The sequence below is a fragment of the Papio anubis genome, chromosome 19 (genome assembly GCF_008728515.1).
Source record: "Papio anubis isolate 15944 chromosome 19, Panubis1.0, whole genome shotgun sequence".
Classification (NCBI taxonomy): domain Eukaryota; kingdom Metazoa; phylum Chordata; class Mammalia; order Primates; family Cercopithecidae; genus Papio; species Papio anubis.
In genome coordinates, this window is record NC_044994.1 from 1,771,706 (window position 1) to 1,792,846 (window position 21,141).

At 41.0% G+C, this 21,141-nt stretch overlaps 1 protein-coding gene across 3 annotated transcripts in view; it reads right to left on the minus strand.

The window, feature by feature from the left end:
* Positions 1 to 21,141, minus strand: part of PIEZO2 (piezo type mechanosensitive ion channel component 2) — a 460,524-nt gene that overhangs the window by 118,894 nt on the left and 320,489 nt on the right. For all 3 annotated transcript variants that reach the window (XM_031658679.1, XM_031658680.1, XM_031658678.1), the window contains exons 8-13: positions 17,341 to 17,503; positions 14,080 to 14,199; positions 10,316 to 10,354; positions 9,257 to 9,395; positions 6,233 to 6,381; positions 3,348 to 3,578 (exon numbers count right to left, since the gene is read on the minus strand). In XM_031658679.1, the coding sequence (XP_031514539.1) occupies positions 3,348 to 3,578; positions 6,233 to 6,381; positions 9,257 to 9,395; positions 10,316 to 10,354; positions 14,080 to 14,199; positions 17,341 to 17,503 (841 nt within the window). The remainder of the gene's footprint in view (positions 1 to 3,347; positions 3,579 to 6,232; positions 6,382 to 9,256; positions 9,396 to 10,315; positions 10,355 to 14,079; positions 14,200 to 17,340; positions 17,504 to 21,141) is intronic.

Below are 21,141 nucleotides of genomic sequence, written 5' to 3' on the forward strand. Positions count from 1 at the left end.
TGGAGTGTAATGGAATGATTTCAGCTCACTGCAACCTCTGCCTCCCGGATTCAAGCGATTATCCTGCCTCAGCCTCCCAAGTAGCTGGGATTACAGGCATACACCACCATGCCCGGCTAGTTTTTGTATTTTTTTAGTAGAGACGGGGTTTCCCCATGCTAGCCAGGCTGGTCTTGAACTCCTGACCTCAGCTGATCTGTTTACTTCGGCCTCCCAAAGTGCTGGGATTACAGGTGTGAACCACCATGCCTGGTCACACACAGTGGTTTTTTAAAATAGCTTTATTGAGATATAATTCACATACTACACAGTTCACCCATTTAGATTCAGTGGTTTTTAGTATATTCAGAGTTATGCAACCATCACTGCAATGCATTTTGCAACACTTTCATCAACCCTGTGTAAGAAGCCCCATGGCAGGTACTTCCTTTTCTCCCTGTCTCAGCCCTAGCCAACCACAAATTCACTTTTTGTCTCTATAGTTTTGCCTAATCTGGAAATTTTTTATGAATGAAATTATATAATAGGTAGCCTTTTGTAAGGGATTGTTTTTACTTAGCATAATGTTTTCCAGGTTGATCCACTGGTAGCATGCACAGTTCTTTATCTCTTTTAATTACCCAGCAATATTCCATTGCATGGCCATACAACATTTTATCCTTTCATTAGTTAATAGGCATTTGGATCATTTCCATATTTTAGCTACGATGGATAATTCTGCTATGAACATTCATATACAAGTTTTTGTGTGGACAGATGGTTTCAATCCTCCTGGGTAAATGAACCTAGGACTGGAATTGCTGGTCTTACGGTAATTTTACGTTTAACATTTTGAGGAACTGGCACTTTGTTTTTCAAAGTTGCTGCACCATTTTACATTCCCACCAGCAGCGTGTGACCGTTTCAACTTCTCCATGTCCTCAGTAGCACTGGTTATTATCTACCTTTTTAAAAATTATAGCCATTCTGGCTGGGCACGGTGGCTCACGCCTGTAATCCCAGCACTTTGGGAGGCCGAGGCAGGCAGATCATGAGGTCAGGAGATCAAGACCATCCTGGCTAACATAGTGAAACCCTGCCTCTACTAAAAAAAAAAAATACAAAAAAATTAGCTGGGAGTGGTGGCGGTCACCTGTAGTCCACCACTCGGGAGGCTGAGCCAGGAGAATGGTGTGAACCTGGAAGGCAGAGCTTGCAGTGAGTCGAGATCGCGCCACTGCACTCCAGCCTGGGGCAACAGAGCGAGACTCTATCTCAAAAAAAAAAAAAAAAAATTATAGTCATCCTAGTAGACATGAAGTGGTATCTTGTGGTTCATAGTAGACTTTTTATAAATATTTTCCAGTGAAGTGAAAAAATAAAACAAAATAAAATATAAATAAATATAAATGAATGGGTCATTTTCAATTTGAATTGACCACTTACCTATCCATAAATGTCTACTTATCATTTACTTTCAACATAGACTAGTGCCAATAAGTCCTGGCCAATATGCCCAGGGCCTAATGAAATCAAGAACCGGAGTGCCTACATGTATGCAAATCTGAAGTTAAAATTCTGGAAGCCACTATGAATTGAACTATTGCTGCAAATTGGGGGGAATTGTTTCTCCAATGCATATTCAGAGAGGTTAAGAGTAATTGAGAGCAAGTGGGACATCATTCTTAGAGAAGTTGAGTTATTCAATAAAAGGTCTTGATATGGAGCCAGAAATGAGATGCTCTGGGACTGAGGAAAGCTGCCAAGCAGGTAAGTCCGGCTCCTTGGGAGGGGTTCAGACCCTTGAGGACTGAGGAGGAGATTCTGTTCTCTCATTCTCTATCACACTGACTCATCCACTACACTCCATAAACCGTGTGTGTTTAAAACTGGGTTTTACACGTTATTGTAATAGAAATGTTATATGCCTGGAGGTGTATTACTATCTTCTATGACAAAACCTTGCACTTTTTTCTGAGTCCCTGGGAACATTAAAATACAAGCGCAGACCTAGATTCCCAGAATAACATTTTTTTTTCCACGAGTAACAAATTTATTTTCCAAATAATGTTTTCCTCCTAAAGAACTGTTAATTTTGGATTCGACAGGAGCTAATTCAACCAGTGACTTGGCACGCCATTTTAGCAGTTTCATTGCTATTTGGAGTCAGACTGCGATGAATTTACACAGTCAAAAGAATATAATTTTGATTTTTTTAAGTAGAAGAAGACTAAGTTACCAGTTGTGTGTGAATATGTTGTGTGTGGGTCTGTGTTTAAGAGGAAAGAGGGAGACAGAGTAAGTGAGAGTACAACGTGGGATTTTCAGCATGGAGCAGGGCGAGGAGAAGAAGCAGGCGTGGGAGTCTGGGATGAATGGATCAATGAATGAAATGCCTTGGTCCATGAACACAGGGGTTATATTCTTACCTCTGTCACTAGAATTCATCTGTTAGAATGTGTGTCATTTACCCCAGTAGTTCTTCACCCAAAAATCTGTTACGAACAGCAAACTTTGCCCTAGTGTACTCTACCCCATTGACAGCTGATTGCCTTGGATATGGGATGTGTGATAATCCTTAAAGTGGGCAGCTGCTCCCAGGAAAGGTGGATTTCATGTGATGTAAATGACCATCTCCTCCAAAGATACTGATTTCCAAGACCCATTCAATATATACACGTTTATTTTTCCTGTCTTAAAACTAAATTATTAACACAAAGGGAATGTGTGTTTAGTCTGCCATTTTGTTAACAAAACAAACAGTAAATTTGGAAATCTAATCTTTTGAAATAAAACTGTTAAAATGGCTCATAAAAACAAATGAGTAATGAAAAGAGTATGAACATTCTAACTCAGATAAGAACATATCATATAATCAGTAGAAGAAAAACAGTAAGTGTCATACTTAATTTTTGCTGCTAAAAATGTTCTTTAGGAAGGAATTGGAGAAAAACGTCATAAATAATCAATACTTATTTGTGACACTAATGTGCTAAGCATGTTTTATAAAATGGTAATCAAAGACAGCCCTGTACTCCTTAACACATTTTACACTGTATTTTCCTCTTTTCACACTTCATTTTTACTCTAGTAGGATTTATACTTAAAAAAAATTATACAAGTTTTCTTTGAGTGGAAAACATTGTCATTTCTAAGTAAAAGCTAAATCATGGTGTAGTATATGTTCATGTTTAAATTATAGAGGCCTCTAAGCACCGTAAATTGTGTCCTCTGGTCTCATATTTGTTCATTTTTACAAAGCAGTGAATATTTGGAACCTGTTTTTGTAAGGTTTCTGTTGGATACAATGATGATGATGATTGTGGTTTTGTGTCATTGTTTTGTTTTATTTTATTCTATTCACTTACTTTGGAAGCGAGTTCTCCTGGCTCTTTCTTTTCTAAAAATCCTGGAACCTTTTTAATTTCAGGAAGTTCAAAACTCCATATATACTGTAATATCAACAATAGGTTTCCATAAACCACCATGAAGGGAGAGCTGATCATGGCATATTTTCTTCTGTTGCGAATCATCCAAAGAGTGCACGACCAGATCAGCAGCACGAAGGTCAGCCAGCTGTGATAGGTGATGCTCCAGGCCTCCGGAGGACAGAAAAGGAAACATGACCATGGTTAGTACAGTGCTCGGTCCCCCCACCCTGGTAAGGTAAAAACTCTAAAGAGTTCAAATATTCTACAATATTCAAACCAGGGAGAGTAGAGAGTTGTAGTGGAGTGACGGAGACCCCAAGCCATGGAGTGGTGGCTTGGAAGACGGGAGGTTTTAAAGCTTTAATATTGTAGCTCCATTAGCACAGCAGAATGGTACCAGACATGGGCACATTTTTAATGAAGGATTGTGTTGTTTTCACAATAGATTTTTTTCAGTTAATTAACAAAACGTGTAAGCAAATATTTTATTTTACTTTATTTAGCTCTATTGCTTTAAAGAAAAGACCAAACTTACTGGCTTAGGGAGAAAAAAAATAGGGTACACTTTTGTGAGTTCAGAATGAGAGATCTGCTGCAGTTTAAAGTAACAGTTGATGTACAGAAAATGTCAAAAAGTAACCAAAGAGCACAGAACTAATTTTATTTGAAGACTAGAGTTGGCAATCCCCAAATTGGCCTCTTCAATTTTGTGGTGCTTTCTTTTTCCCAGCCTCCTCTCGCATGTGGCTGTGTTCCTTACTGGAAACCGAAGTTGAGCACACACAGGTTCGTCTGAGAAGCACCTGGACTGAGTGCCTGGGAAACTGTGCCTAGGTTCTATGTCCCCTGAGTTAAAGAATATTTTTATTTTTATCATCAAAGGTGTCCATAGGATCTCACTGTTGACCACAGAATTTAGAAGAGTCGTATTTTAAACAAGAATGTTAGGTTTCTCAAAAATAAATCAAATTTCCTGAGAAAATTTGTTTTTGGGAAAGGGAGAGATTATAGCTTCTTTTATTTTCTATCTATGGGCCAAGGGACTATTTTGAAGCTGTGATGTTGCAGATGGTGAGTAGAAACACGTATAAACTGAGAGCTCACAATTGGAAGGTGCTCTAGGGAACCACGGTTGCTTGATGCTCATATTGGTAAAACATTATTGCAGCTGGCTGGGCGCGAAGGCTCACGCCTGTAATCCCAGCACTTTGGGAGGCCGAGGCGGGTGGATCACGAGGTCAGGAGATTGAGACCATCCTGGCTAACACGGTGAAACCCCGTCTTTACTAAAAATACAAAAAAAAAAAAAAAAAAAAAAAATTAGCTGAGCATGGTGGCAGGTGCCTGTAGTCCCAGCTGCTCGGGAGGCTGGAGGCAGGAGAATGGTGTGAACTCCCGGAGGTGGAGCTTGTAGTGAGCCAGATCGCGGCCACGTACCCAGGCCAGTGACAGGCGTAAGACTCCATCTCAAAAAATAAAAAAAAAAAACAGTTACGGTAGCTAAGATGGAATAATGTCTCACCCAAATCTAAGATAAGATGTGAATATAATTCTCACTATCTGAAAGGAATAAAAGCAGCCTATGTTAACCTCAAAGACCTTCAATGTCATTTAGAAAAACTAGTATGTCCTCTCAAATTGGCAAAATAAGAGAGAGTCTGACTTGATAAGCTAATTTGAAAGAAATGTATTAATACTTAAAAGAGGATAAATAGAGTTGAAAAGGACACAATTTTACAATCTGTAGTATAAATATACCATGAAAAATTAACATAGCTGACCATTCTCTGCCAAGGCATCAGGGGGATTCCTATACTTCTGCTGGCCCTGAGAGGATAGCAGCACTTAGAGCCAGCGGGGCTGTGGTCTCCTTTCTCCAGCAGTCTGGCAGCCTCCACTCATATATACCATCATATCATACATACCATCATATCATACATACCATCAGATATTGTACACACCATCATATCATACATACCATCATATCATACATATCATATTGCAGATAGTATCATATCATACATACCATCATATCATATTATACATATCATCATTATCATACATACCATCAGATATTGTACACACCATATCACACATACCATCATATCATATTGCACATAGCATATCATACCTTCCTCATATCATATCATACATACCATCATATCATACATACCATCATATCACATTACACATAGCATCATATCATACATATCATCATATATCATATATACCATCATATCATACATACCATCATATACATACCATCAGATATTGCATACACCATCATATCATACATACCATCGTATCATATTGCACATAGCATCATATCATACATACCATCATATCATACATACCATATCATACATACCATCAGATATTGTACACACCATCATATACACACCATATCATATCTTACATACCATCATATATGTACTATCGTATCATACCATCATATCTTATATACCATTATATATGTACCATCATATTATACATACCATCATAGCATACATACCATCACATCATATACATACCACCATATCATACATACCATCAGATATTGTACACACCATATCATACACACCATATCATATCTTACATACCATCATATATGCACTACCATATCATACCATCATATCTTATATACCATGTGTGTACCATCATATTATACATACCATCATAGCATACATACCATCATATCATATCATACATATCATCATATATCATACTTACCATCATATCATACATAGCACCATATCATATTATACATATCATATTATACATACCATCATATCATATCATACATACTATCATATCATACATACCATCATAGCTATGAGGGCACAGATGTAACTTTGTTTCATAATAAATTGGAATACGGAGACCATGGCATGAACTTTGATACTTCTTTTTTCCTCACGGCTCCTTTCTTCTTCAAATTCTTCTTTCTCTTCCTCTTCCTCCTCTCGCTTTTCTAGATGGACAAATACTTTATTTAACTATTTATGCAAACATGTGACGCTTGTATAAATGTTCCAAGCAATGCAGCACATGTATGGTTTTGGTATAGCCTTGTGTTTAAGACTTCAGAAATTGTTTCCCATTCATAAAGCCCTTAGAATTCAAACAGAATCAATAAGTTCTGCCTGGTCAGTGTAATGGGATCCAGCATATAGTAATTGAGAGAGGAAAACTTCCATGTAAGAAGGTATGGAAGGAAGCCTCTAAGCCAGTCATCAGAGCCCCCACCTCCTGGTGTTCATGCTGTTGAGTTACCCCTCCCCTCGAGTGTGGGTGGGACCTGCGACAGGCTTCTAACACAAATAGGGCACTTTAGAGGGGATCAAGGGTCACTTTCAAGATTCTGTTTAAAAAGACTTTGGTTTTCACTTTGTGTGCTCTCTTATTGTCTCACCTGCTTGTCCTCAGACAAGCCAGCTACCATGCTGTGAACTGCCCTATGGGGAGCCCCAGGTGTGAGAACTGATGGCTCTGCTAGCCAGATGTCAGCAAGAGCCTGAGGCCAGCCAACAGCTACACAGTGAGCCTGGGAACAGATTCTCCCCCAGACAAGCCTTCAGATGAGACAGCAGCTCCAGCCAGCAGCTTGACTGCATTGCAACCTCATGAGCAACCTTGAGCCAGAGGAACGAGCCTAGTGATGCCCAGGTTCCTGGTTCAGAGAAAGTGTGCCATACTCAGTGCTGTTCTAAGCCACTAAGTAGAAAGTCCTTTCTGTCTTTCTTGTTCAAATCAAATGGGCTACGTATAGGTGGGTTACATGAGAAAGTGTCTTAGCAGCATAAAGAGGAGGTATAAATGACTGAAAAATCAGTGACTGTGCACACTACTCCACATGGGCTCCTCAATGAGACGATGGTGTGTCCTTGGCAGAAGCCCACTGGCTCTCATTCCTCCTGCAGTAGGACTGGATGAGCCTGCAGTTTATACGAAAAAGCCCCTGGGGGCATAGACAGGGGTGAAAACACCAAATCTGATGGATTTTAGAGTTACCGCCATGCTACTTTTCTGGTTGTGATACTTTTTGTGTGTATAGATTCAATTTTGAAAACGTTTCCAGCTTTTGTTTCACTTTTGAAAGCCCCGTTTATGATTTCAGTATGACTGGGTTGTCCTTGTCGGCAGTCAAAATTCTATTTATTTGTCCTCATGAAAGTAATAGGCAAATAGAAGGGTGTCTAGGCTGTGACCCCAACAGCTCAAATGGCAGAAGCCACAGATGCTGATTCTTGGGCCCTATGTGTTTGCTTCTGGTGCCCAGGCTCCGAAGAGCACACTGGAAAGCACCATGTTTCCTTGAACTTTCCAGTTTAAGCCTGAGCTGCAAACTAAAACACATGCACGCAGGAAGCAGAAACCGGGAGTAGAGCTGATGCTATGCAGCACTCAGGTGTCATCATGGGACGGGTGTGAGGGTGGGGTGGGGGTGGTGGCTGACCTTGATTTAACCTTACTGAGGAATGTCGGATAATATGACTAACCAGTTGTACAGTTAAGTATTAAGAAGCCCTGTGGGGCAACTCCAGGAAGTACTGATACAGATTTATGAAGAACAGACATCAGAATAAACTTGATAAAGAGTTATGCAAAAAGGCCCTTGGAGTAAGCGTGATGTACCACAGACGCAAATTGGAGAGCTGCTGGCCACTCACTAAAGGCAGGACAAGGTCTAAGAACTCTGGCTGTAATTACATACAAATACAGATGCAAATCCAATAGTTTTACAGTCACTTTGTAATTCTGTCTTTATGGACTGATGACGGACAATTGGTCCCTGGCAGGGGCAATGACAATAGAGGTCTAGTTAACTGCTGTTTTCTAGAGGCAAGGGACTAGTGTTGCCAGACCTTCACATTCTTCAAGGGATTCCAGAAATGTCCATTTCTAGGTCAGAGGTGCAGCTTTTTAAATGATGGCTATTTAAAATTGTTTTTAAATGCTGTGCAGACCAAAAATCAAATCTGAGAGTGAAACTCAGCCCCAGGCCACCAATTTGTCATCTTTAGTAATAGTGCTCTCCTTCAACATAAACAATTGAAAGAAAAGGGAGGAAAAAAGCCTTGCAAAAGTTTCGACAACCTCGTTTTTTTTTTAAATGGACAAAGAAAAGAACTCCTAAAAAACACTTGGCCGGGTGCGGTGGCCCACACCTGTAATCCCAGGAGTTTAGGAGGCCAAGGCAGGCGGATTGCCTGAGCTCAGGAGTTTGAGAGCAGCCTGGGCAATATGGTGAAATCCTGTCTCTACTAAAATACAAAAAATTAGCCAGGCATGGTGGTGTCCACCTGTAGTCCCAGCTACTCAGGAGGCTGAGGCAGAAGAATTTCTTGAACCTGGGAGGTGAAGGTTGTAGTGAGCTGAGATCGTACCATTGCACTCCAGCCTGGGAGACAGAGTGAGACTCTGTCTCAAAAATAAAATAAAATAAAATAAATAAAAAAACCCAAAGAAACAAACAAACAAAAATTCATACACTAACCAGGAAAAGCACTGACTATAATTACAATATCAACTAAAAGAAAGACCAACATACATATAGATGCTATACCTAAGTTGACATGTTTAAAATATTGTTTTCACCTTTTATTTTCAAAGTTTGCCGCAATTATGTCACTTACTTTGTATACAAGGATAGAACACAACTAGCAATATGCTGGGGCAAAATGCAGGCAGAACTTAAAGAAGTGAGCTTAATGATACTGACATGGATACCGTTTTAAAAATCATCAAACAAGCAACAACAACAAAAAGACAGAGCGAGTCCAAGCTTCTAAATGAGGGAGAAGTGTGACCCTGAGTACGGTACGTGCCCGCAGGCTGGATCCTACCTGAGGATTCATCAGAGGGCTCCCACCGGTACTGGGGGGTGGAGTAGAGGTCGGCTTTGCCGGGGCCGTTCTCCATGGGCAGGCTGGGGTGGATGGTGTGGTAATCCACGGGGTTGCCGTTCACAGTCACCAGCAGGCCCTGCCGGGAGTGTAGAGAAAGGGACACCTGTCACAGCAGCCCTGGGTTTTCAATGTAGACAAATCCCCACTTCCCTTCCTCCACCATAACCAAACAGTGAGGAGTTGACTACAAGGTGAATAACTTAGCCAACTGTCCAAATATTTCAGTAAGGGGAATCTTGTACATTCCCTCTCCAACTCTAGTCTCCACAGCGTGATCACAGGAAAATGTGCATCTGATCTTGTTGCACTTTGCCAAAAACCATGCTACGCTCCTGCTGTCTTCAGTATGAAGAGCAAACTCTTGTAAATGGCTGAAGGAGGACTTCAAGATTTGGTCTGATCTTTCCAGCCTCAGCCTTTGTTACTGTCCACCTCTCAGCCATCCTTCTAGCTATATGGGACTCTAGGCCTTTCCTGGGCTGTGGTCCAGCCCTGTCCTGCCCTATGCCCTATGTGGTTCTGCACAGGACTAATGCAGACATCCCTTGGATCTCAGCTGAGGCATCACCCTCTGGGGATCTCTGCCTGCCTTCAGGTTGCCATGTCCTTACTACACCACAAAGTACAATTGCCTGTTTCCTCCTTCTGTCTCTTTGGCTTTACACTTTTTGAGATAAGCATAACACCCACCTATACATATATGTATGTGCACCCATGGGCATGCAAAACTTCGTATTTATGTAACAGGCATAGCTACAGAACAAAATGCTTTTTAAAAAGCCCACAAAGCTTCTTAAAATTTAAATATGTTTTGTATGATTATTTTAACAATCTCATTTTAACAGCAGTCTACCAGATATAATTTATGCCAAAAAATGGAAAAGCTTATGGAAATTTTAATAGATCATTAAAATAGACTCAAAGGAGCTACTTCCATTTCTGTTGCCTTTACATCACTTACACATGCATACATGAGAACTCTAAGGGTATACTAACATCAGAAGGTTTGTAGTCATCCTGGGTCATGGATAAAAGCTGCAAAAAGCAATGCGGGAAGGCATGTTAGCAAGGAAGCCGAAAGCATTTTACTGTTTATGTATCTATAAAGTTTTACTATGCACAAATCCATTCTTTTGAACTTGCTGAATGCTACTATATTAAAATTGCCATGCAAAATATAAAGGGACAAATAAATGAGCTGGATGCTGCTGTTCATGACAACTATGTCACATCTCCTAATGTTAATGTTTAGTTATACAGCAGATAAGCAACCACGTGTCTATAAATGTTACCATGTTTTTCAAGGGTTATGTTCTACGAGAATAAGCTGCTTAGTTTTTTACCCCTTTGAGACATCTGCAGAATTCTGAATGTATTTACGTTTCAATAAATAGAATTTTCATAATAAAGAAAAATTGATTTGTAATGTGGTTTGAGATTATTTTAAGATTTGCATACTGTATACAACAAAATGATTATTATATGACTCTACTTTTTAACTATTAATACATTACTACCAGGTGATTTGGGCTTCCCCCAAATAATAATTAGCACAGCAAGTGGTTCTACCACAATTTTAGGTCAGGACTCATTTGTGTTCTTAAAAATCACTGAGGGTCCCAAAGAGACTTAATTTGTGTGGGTTCTATCTATTAATATCTACTATACTAGAAATTAGAACACATATTCTTAAAATATTTATTTACTTATGTATTTATTCCTTAAAAAATTTAAAAACCCATTATGTGTTAATATAAATAAATTATTTAAATAGCTATATTTTTAAAAACAAATAGTGAAGAAAGTGTCATTGTTTTATAATTTTGCATATCTATTTAATGTCTAGCTTAATAAAAGACAAACAGATTTTCACATCTGTTTCTGCATTCAATCTGTTGTGATGTGGTGTTCCAATTGAGGTAGATAAAGAAAATCTGGCTTCACATAGGTATGCAGTTCGGCCAAAAAAAAAAAGTATTTTAGGGCTGGGCGCAGTGGCTTATGCCTGTAATCCTAGCACTTTGGGAGGCCGAGGCAGGTGGATTGTCTGAGCTCAGGAGTTCGAGATCAGCCAGGGCAATATGGCAAAACCACGTCTACTAAAAATTCAAAAAAATTAGCCAGGCGTGGTGGCGCGTGCCTGTAGTCCCAGCTACTTGGGAGGCTGATTCAGGAGAATCACTTGAACCCAGGAGGCAGAGGTTGCAGTTAACCCAGATCACGCGATTGCGCTCCAGCCTGGGCGACAGAGCGAGACTCTGTTGCCAAAAAAAAAAAAAAAAGTAAATAGTCTATCTAAATAACTGTGGACAGTCTCCGCTACTAGATCAGACTCAACCAGTGCAGTGTCTTGAATGTCCATTGTAGTGCAGAATCTGAAACCATATCCATGAACTTTTCACACTCTGCTACATTAAAACCCACTGGCATACCATGCACCCCGACTGGATCATTTACCCACGCACTGTCATGTAGCTGGGCGGTGATTCGGAAACTGCTGTTTCAGTGAGTTACAGGTATTGACTCTACCAAATACTGACACGTTTCAGTATGCCATGCGTAAAAAGCACATTTGTCACTATCACCCCAATGTCATCAGAAAGATCCTCAGATACTGGAAAGTTTTTAAGCCCTCAGTAGATACGAGTTTTCCAAAATTCTAATTTTCACTCAAATGCTTAAATGTTATCACGGTAACAATTACTGTCAGTTGTTTGCCTCAAACTGATGAGCTCACTTATTTTCAAGTAATTGTCTGCCAAATGCCCAAATGAAAGAGAATAGCCCTGTTAGTCCAGGAGCTGTTCTTTCAGGTAAAAGGTTGCTGTGGAAACAGTGAGTTTAGCTCACAATGCTTGCAGGGGATTTGCGCTTCTTCTCGGGACAACTGTCACACTTCGTATGAGGCACATTACGCAGACTTCTCATTTTGTCACACAGAATATTAAAAAGACAAGCATGCCAAGGTGGAGATTTAAGAAAATTGATAGCTCTTCCTGGTTCCTCAAGATTTTCTTAAGTGAGACCAGCCTTTTTCTTTTGTTTTCATCCAGAGCGTGGCAGCGAAGGACTCTATCTACAATCACCGCTCTGCGCTTTGGTGCCCTGGCCTTGGGTTCACGCTCAGGCGCCTGTAGTTTTACCCACCATTGCTTTGATATCATCAAAGCAAAGGTCTTAAGTATTAGCACAGAAATAGGTTTGAGCCTAAGAATCCCTGCAAAGGTCTCGGGACCCCGACAGGTCCACAGGCCTCACTTTAAATACAGCTGGGCTTTCTTCATCATTTAGTGAAATGCGTAAGATAACCTGAAACCTGGTGAGGTGCAATAGAGGAAACGACCGGGAAATCCCCAGATGCCATAGGCGGCCACCTCTGCCCCACAGTGCTGTCCCCCCTAAGGTAGCTCACTCATTACTGTCCCCACGCTCAACACAGGGTAGCCGCACTGAGAGCAGGAGTGTGGGTCTTAGAGAAACTCACTGCCACAAAAACAAAGAACCCACTCCTCAATTGGAGAACATGCTGGAAAGCAAAACGCTGACTCCATCCAAAAATTCTAAGAGCATTTGTGTTTACAACATTGCCAACAGGCCATTTTTACAAGTCAATATAGTACTTAGCTGAGTTCAGTTCAAAATAGCCAATCAATGATCAAAAGGTCATATGAATTACATATTCTACATTATGTGTACTATATGAGTTATCTGAATTATCCATTTGTGACCTACTGTTCCTTGTCAATACACTCAGTTACCTCAAAGAAGTGAGAGGTCCTCAACCACATTCCTGTTTGGGTCTTTTCTAAGTGGTGACTGAGTACCACTGTGGCCAGCTTCTTAAGTGAGACCAGCCTTTTTCTTTTGTTTTCCGCCAGAGCGTGGCAGCGAAGGACTCTATCTACAATCACCACTCTGCACTTTGGTGCCCTGGCCTTGGTTCTTGCTCAGGCGCCTGTAGTTTTACCCACCACTGCTTTGATATCATCATACTCTGCTCCATTAAAACTCATTGGCATACCATGCACCCCAACTGGATCAATTACCCACACACTGTCATGTCGGGTGGCGGTGATTCGGAAACTGCTGTTTCAGTGAGTTACAGGTATTGACTCTACCAAATACTGATACGTTTCAGTATGCCATGCACAAAAAGGACATTTGTCACTACCACCCCGATCTCATCAGAAAAGTCCTCAAATATTGGGAAGTGTTTAAGCCCTCAGTAGATACGAGTTTTCCAGTCCTCCAAAATTCTAATCTTTACTCAAATGCTTAAATTTTATCACTGCTAACAATTACTGTCAGTTGTTTGCCTCAAAGTGATGAAGCTCACTTCATTTATTTTCAAGTAATTGTCTGCCAAATACCCAAATCAACCAAATACTCGACAGAGAAAAATTATTTTCTAAGATATAGTTCAGCACTGAAATTCTCACCCTCCAGTGCTAACAGACTGCTTTGCTACATTTGTTTGTTTTAATTACACAATTTTTTTTAAAAATAGGAACATTCTTTTTAAGATTCGGAGATTTCAGTAGAAAGCACGGAAATATAAAATGATGTTCTTGACAGGACCTGGGTATTTTCTTTGGAAACAGTTTTCCCCTCTGGTACTAACCCTCCTAAATCACTGTGTCTATAAACCACACGCAACCCGAGTATCATATGATATGTATGATATTATAAGGCTCATTTTCAACAGTAAAATACAAAAATAGAAAAATTAGGGAACGGAAATCCCTTTCATCGTGGCTTACTTTTCTCTCATCAGTGGGGTAATGGGTTGCGTACCACAGGCTCCGCCTCCTCTCCGCCGTTATTTGGATGGGGCTACAAGCCAGGGCTTTGTCCTCTTCTTTTGTCCTCTCCTCCTGCACCTGAAACATAGAAACAGGATCAGTCTGGCTTCCTGAGGCAGCTCCCTAGGCAGCCTGGGTGGCCAAGAGAGGGCTTTTCATTTTGGCTCTATATGATGATTTTTCAAAGTGAATGTTTACAATATACAGGATTTTATCAAGACACTTTAAAAAAGGACAAAAATGCTCCCCTGCAATTGATAAGCACATCAATATTAAATGTCCCCTGTTCCTACTAAGCCCCACGCATTACAGAATATGCTTCATGGTTAAATATCCGCAGCTTTTCCAAGTGCATTCTCAACTGCACTCAAAAGCAGCTATGCACATGGTTCTTAGCGTAAGAGCCTTCACAAAGGTGAGCAGTTAACCGTGTAAGCCAGCTGCTGGCAGTCTTCAATTCAGACTGGATGTACTGGAGGCAGAATCATCTAGAGCGCACACGGCACTAAGCCAGAGCATTTCTAAGCACGAGACATTTGCCTAAATTAAACAACTGGTCTAGGAGAGGTGATAGAGAGGAATACAAGGAACAGAAGCGCTTTGGTGCCTTAGCATGTTTTCCCAACAAAAGTGTCCTAGTAAAAAGGGCAGTCATGCGTCACTGATACTGGAGTGCAGTGGACTTAGTCTCACTGCCCGATTCCTGGGTCCCAGTGCACCAGAGTAGAACTCCTAAGTGGGGCACCCTAACTCCCTGGGGCGTTACGTTTGCCAGGTGGGGGCCATATAATACACTGAAGTCTCGACACGCTTTTCTCTCTCTCTTTTTCAAACATGTTTCACAGATGTCTACTTCAGCACTCACATTTGGTGGCTGGCATTTTTCATTAAACGCAGTAGGTCATCTGGAACTACGATATAATCAGCTTCTTTTCCTCATTGCCTCAGTGCAACGGGACTTCGGTCCCAGCCCATTTAAAATACAGCCCACATGAAATGTTGATGACAGTTTTAAGCCCCTTTCTCCACAAACCCCTGCAGACCTTATGATTTGTAACATTGCTATTGCTGTGTGGCCTGTAGCCTAAATGGTCTTCCCGGCTCTCTCTCTGCCTACCTTTGCTTGCCAGACAGCACAGGGCAGTGGAAACAGAATATCACACTGGCCCAAAGTTATAACGGAGCCCTCATCAAGCTACTGCATTATCTGAGAGATGACATGGGATATGCCAGAGAAAGCAAATGGGCTGGGAAATCGTAATAACTCGAAAGCCTTAAAGTAATCTCCGTAATGTGTAAGACATTGTTCAGAAATAGTTCCCATTGCGGTGGCTCACGCCTGTAATGCCAGCACTTTGGGAAGCCAAGGCGAGTTATTTACCTGAGCTCAGGAGTTTGAGACCAGCCTGGCCAACACAGTGAAACCCCTTCCTACTAAAAATACAAAAAAATTAGCCAGGTGTGGTGTTGGGCACCTGTAATCCCAGCTACTCAGGAGGCTGAGGCAGGAGAATTGCTTGAACCCAGGAGGCAGAGGTTGCAGTGAGCCGAGATCACGCCATTGCACTCCAGCCTGGGCAACAAGAGTGAAACTCCATCTCAAAACAATATATATATATCTTTAACTTTTTATGTACATGTTTTTATTTGTGAATATACACATATACATATGCATGCTTGTGGAGGAATTGGACACGATTTTAATGATTCTACTGGCACAGTCAAATTTTAGAAGAGAATTGAAGAAAAATATAACACAACATGACTGGGATTCCTTACCACCCATAAATCATTTTGTTACTATACAACTGTCATCAGTGGCCTAAAAGAAAGATGATGCACGAGAACCCTGCTAACAAGGATGGCCTCTGAGACCCTAATCCCACAGATGGCTGTTAGCCCCTGAGATGGGGAGGAGGTACCACAGAGGAGGAAGACGGCACCATCCTCATTTCTGCAGGTGGCGCTTCTGTCAGGGACGACTGGAGGCATGTGCCTCCTGCAGTTTTAGTTCCTATCTGATTTACATCCTGTGTGCTTCTCTTGGACCGATTTTTCTCTTTTAGAATGCACAGTTCTCTAAGTGGGGCCCTGCCTACTGAGGTCATTGCTCTGTGCCGGCCCCTAGGTCAGTGTCAGACCCAGGTGGCCTTCCATAAACAGTCATTGACTGGCTTGACTGATGAACGTGTGGAAATAGTCTGCGGGTATAAAGACAGAACAGAGAAAGTGGGGAGCTTCTGCAGGGCCCCAGGCTAGGAGCGATTCGGAGGAGGCGGGACTGGAATGCAGAGACTCAGGCTGGGCCATGCTCATGAGAACTGTCCCCAGCTGTGGGGTTCCCCGCAGGTGGGGAGTGAAAAGGTGCAGCGACCCTGTCTACACAGCTTGTCTCCTTCATGTGTCAATAAGCCACCTTGCAACTGGGCTCCTGACAGTCATTTAGGGTAAAGAAAATCAGGCTGATGTTTTCTGTCGCTGAAGGAGAAAAGAGAGAAGAGAAGCCACCCAGGCTTCAGTCCTCCCCTCAGAAATGCTGTGTCCTTGTTCATATTTTCATAGGGAATAAACACCCGCAGTTGCGCTGGAAGGAATATCCAAATCCCCATCCCTCACAAGGGGATACTCAGGAGGCAACAGGCACCACCAAGAGCTGGACTGTCACTCCCACATCTTCACAGGCTAAGAGGGCTGGAGGAGATACAGGAAACACCAGCCCCCTTGATAACAGGGGTGTGTGCCTCTAAGGACCGAGCTTTGTTGTCAAATGTGGATTAGAATCTGATTTGTACCACCCAGTAAATGTGTGATTTTAGAAAAACTGACATCTCTAACCTCATTTTCCTCATCTGTAAATGGGTATAATACCTAGTCTATTGATCGGAGTTATTTGGTTTATTAAATGAGATAATGTATGACAACAACACGGCATATTACACTAAAGTGATCAGCAAAAATGAGTCTTCCATTCCTCTCACCACCTGCCATTCTTACCAGCACATTGTGCGTTGTGGTATTAGTAAAGGGAAGCTAGTATTTGGTCTGGTAATATTTATATTCACTTAATACTCTTTGCAGAATTAAAACATCATACCCAGAACGCGAGAGTTGTGTTGGAATAGAGTATTGATTAGTCAGTAGAGAACAGGAGTGAATCATTTCACCTGGAGAGTCTAGGTTACTTTGCAGACAAGATCATGAAAACGTTTTTGTCCTTACAAGGGGCTCTTGCAGCCAGATGCGGATCAGAGTGGCCAGAGTGTAGTACATCACCAGCAGGAGGATAGGGTTGGCGTGGTGGTACCATGACAGGTCCGGGTTTACTATGATCTTCCAAGTACTGGAACAGTCCGTTTGAATTACTGACTTGATACCAAACAACCTGTTAAAAAACAAAGAAAAATGCTTAAAAGATGCAATAAGCTATATGTCTCCAACATTGAATAAAAGTACCTTGTGTTTGATACATTCGTGAGCTATTCCTAGGTTGATCCATTCTACTGTAGATATTTCAATTATCCTTCTGTATATGTAACTACATCTTTAAAGAACATATGTAGACATGTATAATATGCATATAATACATACATTCTGAAATCATATGTGTATGTATAAAATTGACATCAACATTGACCAGATGATCTTTACATCAGTTTGAAAATCCAGCTAATACTAAATTCTTGCACATCTAATAGAAATTTGTTTCAATTATAAATCAGCCCTATTAAAATCCTGCATTATAGAAATGCCAAGTATGTGGTAACATGTTACTAGTCTGGCTAAATGAGCAAATATTTTGTTTTTGGCTGGGTTCAGCATTAGCTACTCAGCTAGTGTTGACATTATTGGGCAAATATTGAAACTGGAGATACTTCTGCAGTTTAGCCATGAAAGTCAAATATCATATAGTAAAATTTCTGTAAGATATATTTCTGTCAAATATCATTTATGAGCAATATGATTTTTTCAAAGCATAGTAATTAATCATTTTCTTTGAAATATGACTTTGAGTCTGTTACATTTTGAAATGGTTTATTTTTATGCTGATTTCTACTAATCAGCACATGTCTGATTATATAATGGAAAACTGTGTAAAATATGATTCATTTAGAAATTCATTTTGATGGGCAATTTTTCTAAGAAAATACTCTACTAAATGCATAAAACTTTACAGGGTAAGTGAGTTTCACACCTTTCTACTGTTTGCATCTTTTATTTATTTTTTGTGTTTGAAATGGGGTCTCGCTCTGTCACCCAGGCTGATCACAGCCCACTGCAGCCTTGACTGCCTGGGCCTCCCAAGTCGCTAGGAACACAAGGGCATGCCACCATACCCAAATATTTTTTTTAATTACTTGTAGAGACAAAGTCTCATTATATTGTCTAGGCTGGTCTCGAACTCCTGAGCTCAAGCCATCCTCCCACCTTAGCCTCCAAAACTGCGGGGATTATAGGTGTGAACAATTGCACCCAGACTGTTTGCAACTTTTATATGTGAATTTCCTTTAATTTTTAATCTTACATTCTTCAGTTATAGGATCTTCAAAGGCTGCATGCCCTTCACTTGTAAAATCTCTCAGGGTGAATGCTGTTTTCTATCACAATGCGAGTGCAATATTAGTGTATTGATGAACACAGATTTTAAAGTAGGCTAAATAGAAATTAAACTAACTTTCTTCAGTTTTATCAGAAATAAATAAGTTATACCATAACTTGTTCTTATTATAAAATATTTTTTTCTTAAGTTCCAGATTTTTTTTTGGAGTTAGCGTTTGAAATAACAATTTCCCGAGTGAAAAAAGTTATGTCCCACTTAGAATGGTAGAACTTTCTGAAAATCTTTTTTGCAGCCCTAGATTAAAATGTAAATTTCTTGTATAAAGTACACAGAAAAAGCTCTTTGATGTAAAATCAGACAAGCTAGACAAGCTGGGTTAATCTAAGTGGCAGCTCTTCCAGCTACTGAGTCCTTCTCCTTGTTCCACGCCTGGCACATATGCTAGAACTAACCTCATCAACTCTCAGTTTAAAAATACTTGTTTTGTCCCATACAGAATTTTAATCGTAATTTTCTGTAGCTGTTGGTAAAGTGAACTAAATGCTTCATACCACATAGACATTACATACCTTACCACTGATATCATAACTGATTCCAAACTGATTTTGCACATTCCTACACTAACACTGAAGAATCAGACTTAGATTTTGTACTAGCAACGTACAGACCTAAAAAAAATGAGCAGAAGCTAACCGGTGGCAGATTGTTGTCTCCTATAAGAACGGTTTTTTAATCGAGCTATGCGAATACTATAAAATCTAAGATTTCTTTCTCCGTCTCCTTTTTTGTTTGGTTTGGTTTTTTGTTTTTTTTTTTTCAGACAGAGTCTTGCTCTGTTGCCAGGCTGGAGTGCAGTGGCACGATCTCAGTTCACTGCAACCTCCACCTCCCAGGTTCAAGTGATTCTCCTGCCTCAGCCTCCTGAGTAGCTCGAACTACAGGCACACGCCATCATGCCCAGCTAATTTTTGTATTTGTAGTGCAGACAGGATTTAATTGAGGCTATATGTACCAGGTGAGCTTTATCCACTCCTTGGCAATGAAGATCCAAGAAACAGGACAGGCAGAGCTTCATAAACTCTCTGATACCTCTTAGGATAACTCCAGCCCCCAACTCCAAGTACGATCCCATAATATGTGCATGTCACTCTATTCCTTGCAGATACCTCAATCATTCCAAAATATTGCAGGGGTCACACAGGATACCAGCTGTTCAGTTGACCAGGATGGTCATGATCTCTTGACTTTGTGATCCGCCTGCCTCGGCCTCCCAAAGTGCTGGGATTACAGGTGTGAGCCACTATGCCTGGCATCTCTCTCTCTCTCTCTCTCTCTTTTTAAAAATTTTCTAAAGAAACTAGATACTGTTGAAAGGATTCATATGCGAGATGAGAAATTTGTACTTGAAGTTCACATCCTTTCTGGCATGCAGTTCTAGGATACTACACAGCATCCAACAATTATTTAATTTACTCAACCTTTGCTTCCCAGGACTGCATCTTGATATTCACAGTACAAAGAAACTGATACCATTGCACCTGCTCTCCAGGAGCTACTCTGCCCACACTAAGGCCGGTGCTAGCTTGGGCAGAGCAAGGTGTCACAGAAACCCTCTCTTTCAGTGGGTGGTGGGGATGGGCACTCCTCCTGACTGTCTTAAATCTCTCCATAGAAATATCTCTTGGCTTGAGAAGTATACAATGACACAATTACAGAGCAGCACATCCCAATGGACTGCTTATTTGGAAATAAAAAGATAAAGATGAAGTTTTTCTCTTCCATGCATTTGGAATATCTTTTGTGTATCTTTGATCCTAGGCCTGGTTCTATTGATAACGTGTACGAATGTATTTGGTAAGCGACTCAATGTCTCTGAGCTTTCCCTTCCTAATAAAATCTAATAATGTTGGCCAGGCGCGGTGGCTCAAGCCTGTAATCCCAGCACTTTGGGAGGCCGAGATGGGCGGATCACAAGGTCAGGAGATCGAGACCATCCTGGCTAACCCGGTGAAACCCCGTCTCTACTAAAAAAATACAAAAAACTAGCCGGGCGAGGTGGCGGGCGCCTGTAGTCCCAGCTACTCGGGAGGCTGAGGCAGGAGAATGGCGTAAACCCGGGAGGCGGAGCTTGCAGTGAGCTGAGATCCGGCCACTGCACTCCAGCCTGGGCGACAGAGCGAGACTCCGACTCAAAAAAAAAAAAAAAAAAAAAAAAAATCTAATAATGTTGATGGGTGGGGTGAGGACGCAAGTATATGAAAAAGAAAGGACAGTGTTTTAGAAGATCTTATATTAAATGCTTAAGAACTCACAGATTGTATTTCCCAAAAGATAGCTGAAGATAGGCCCCCAGGTGAGGATCAGTTCCCAGCAGAGACGCATCAGACCCTTGGGGCCCACACTCCCACTTTGGAACCTGGTCTGTCTGGGCTGCTGCTTCATGGCCAGCATTTCTGTCCATA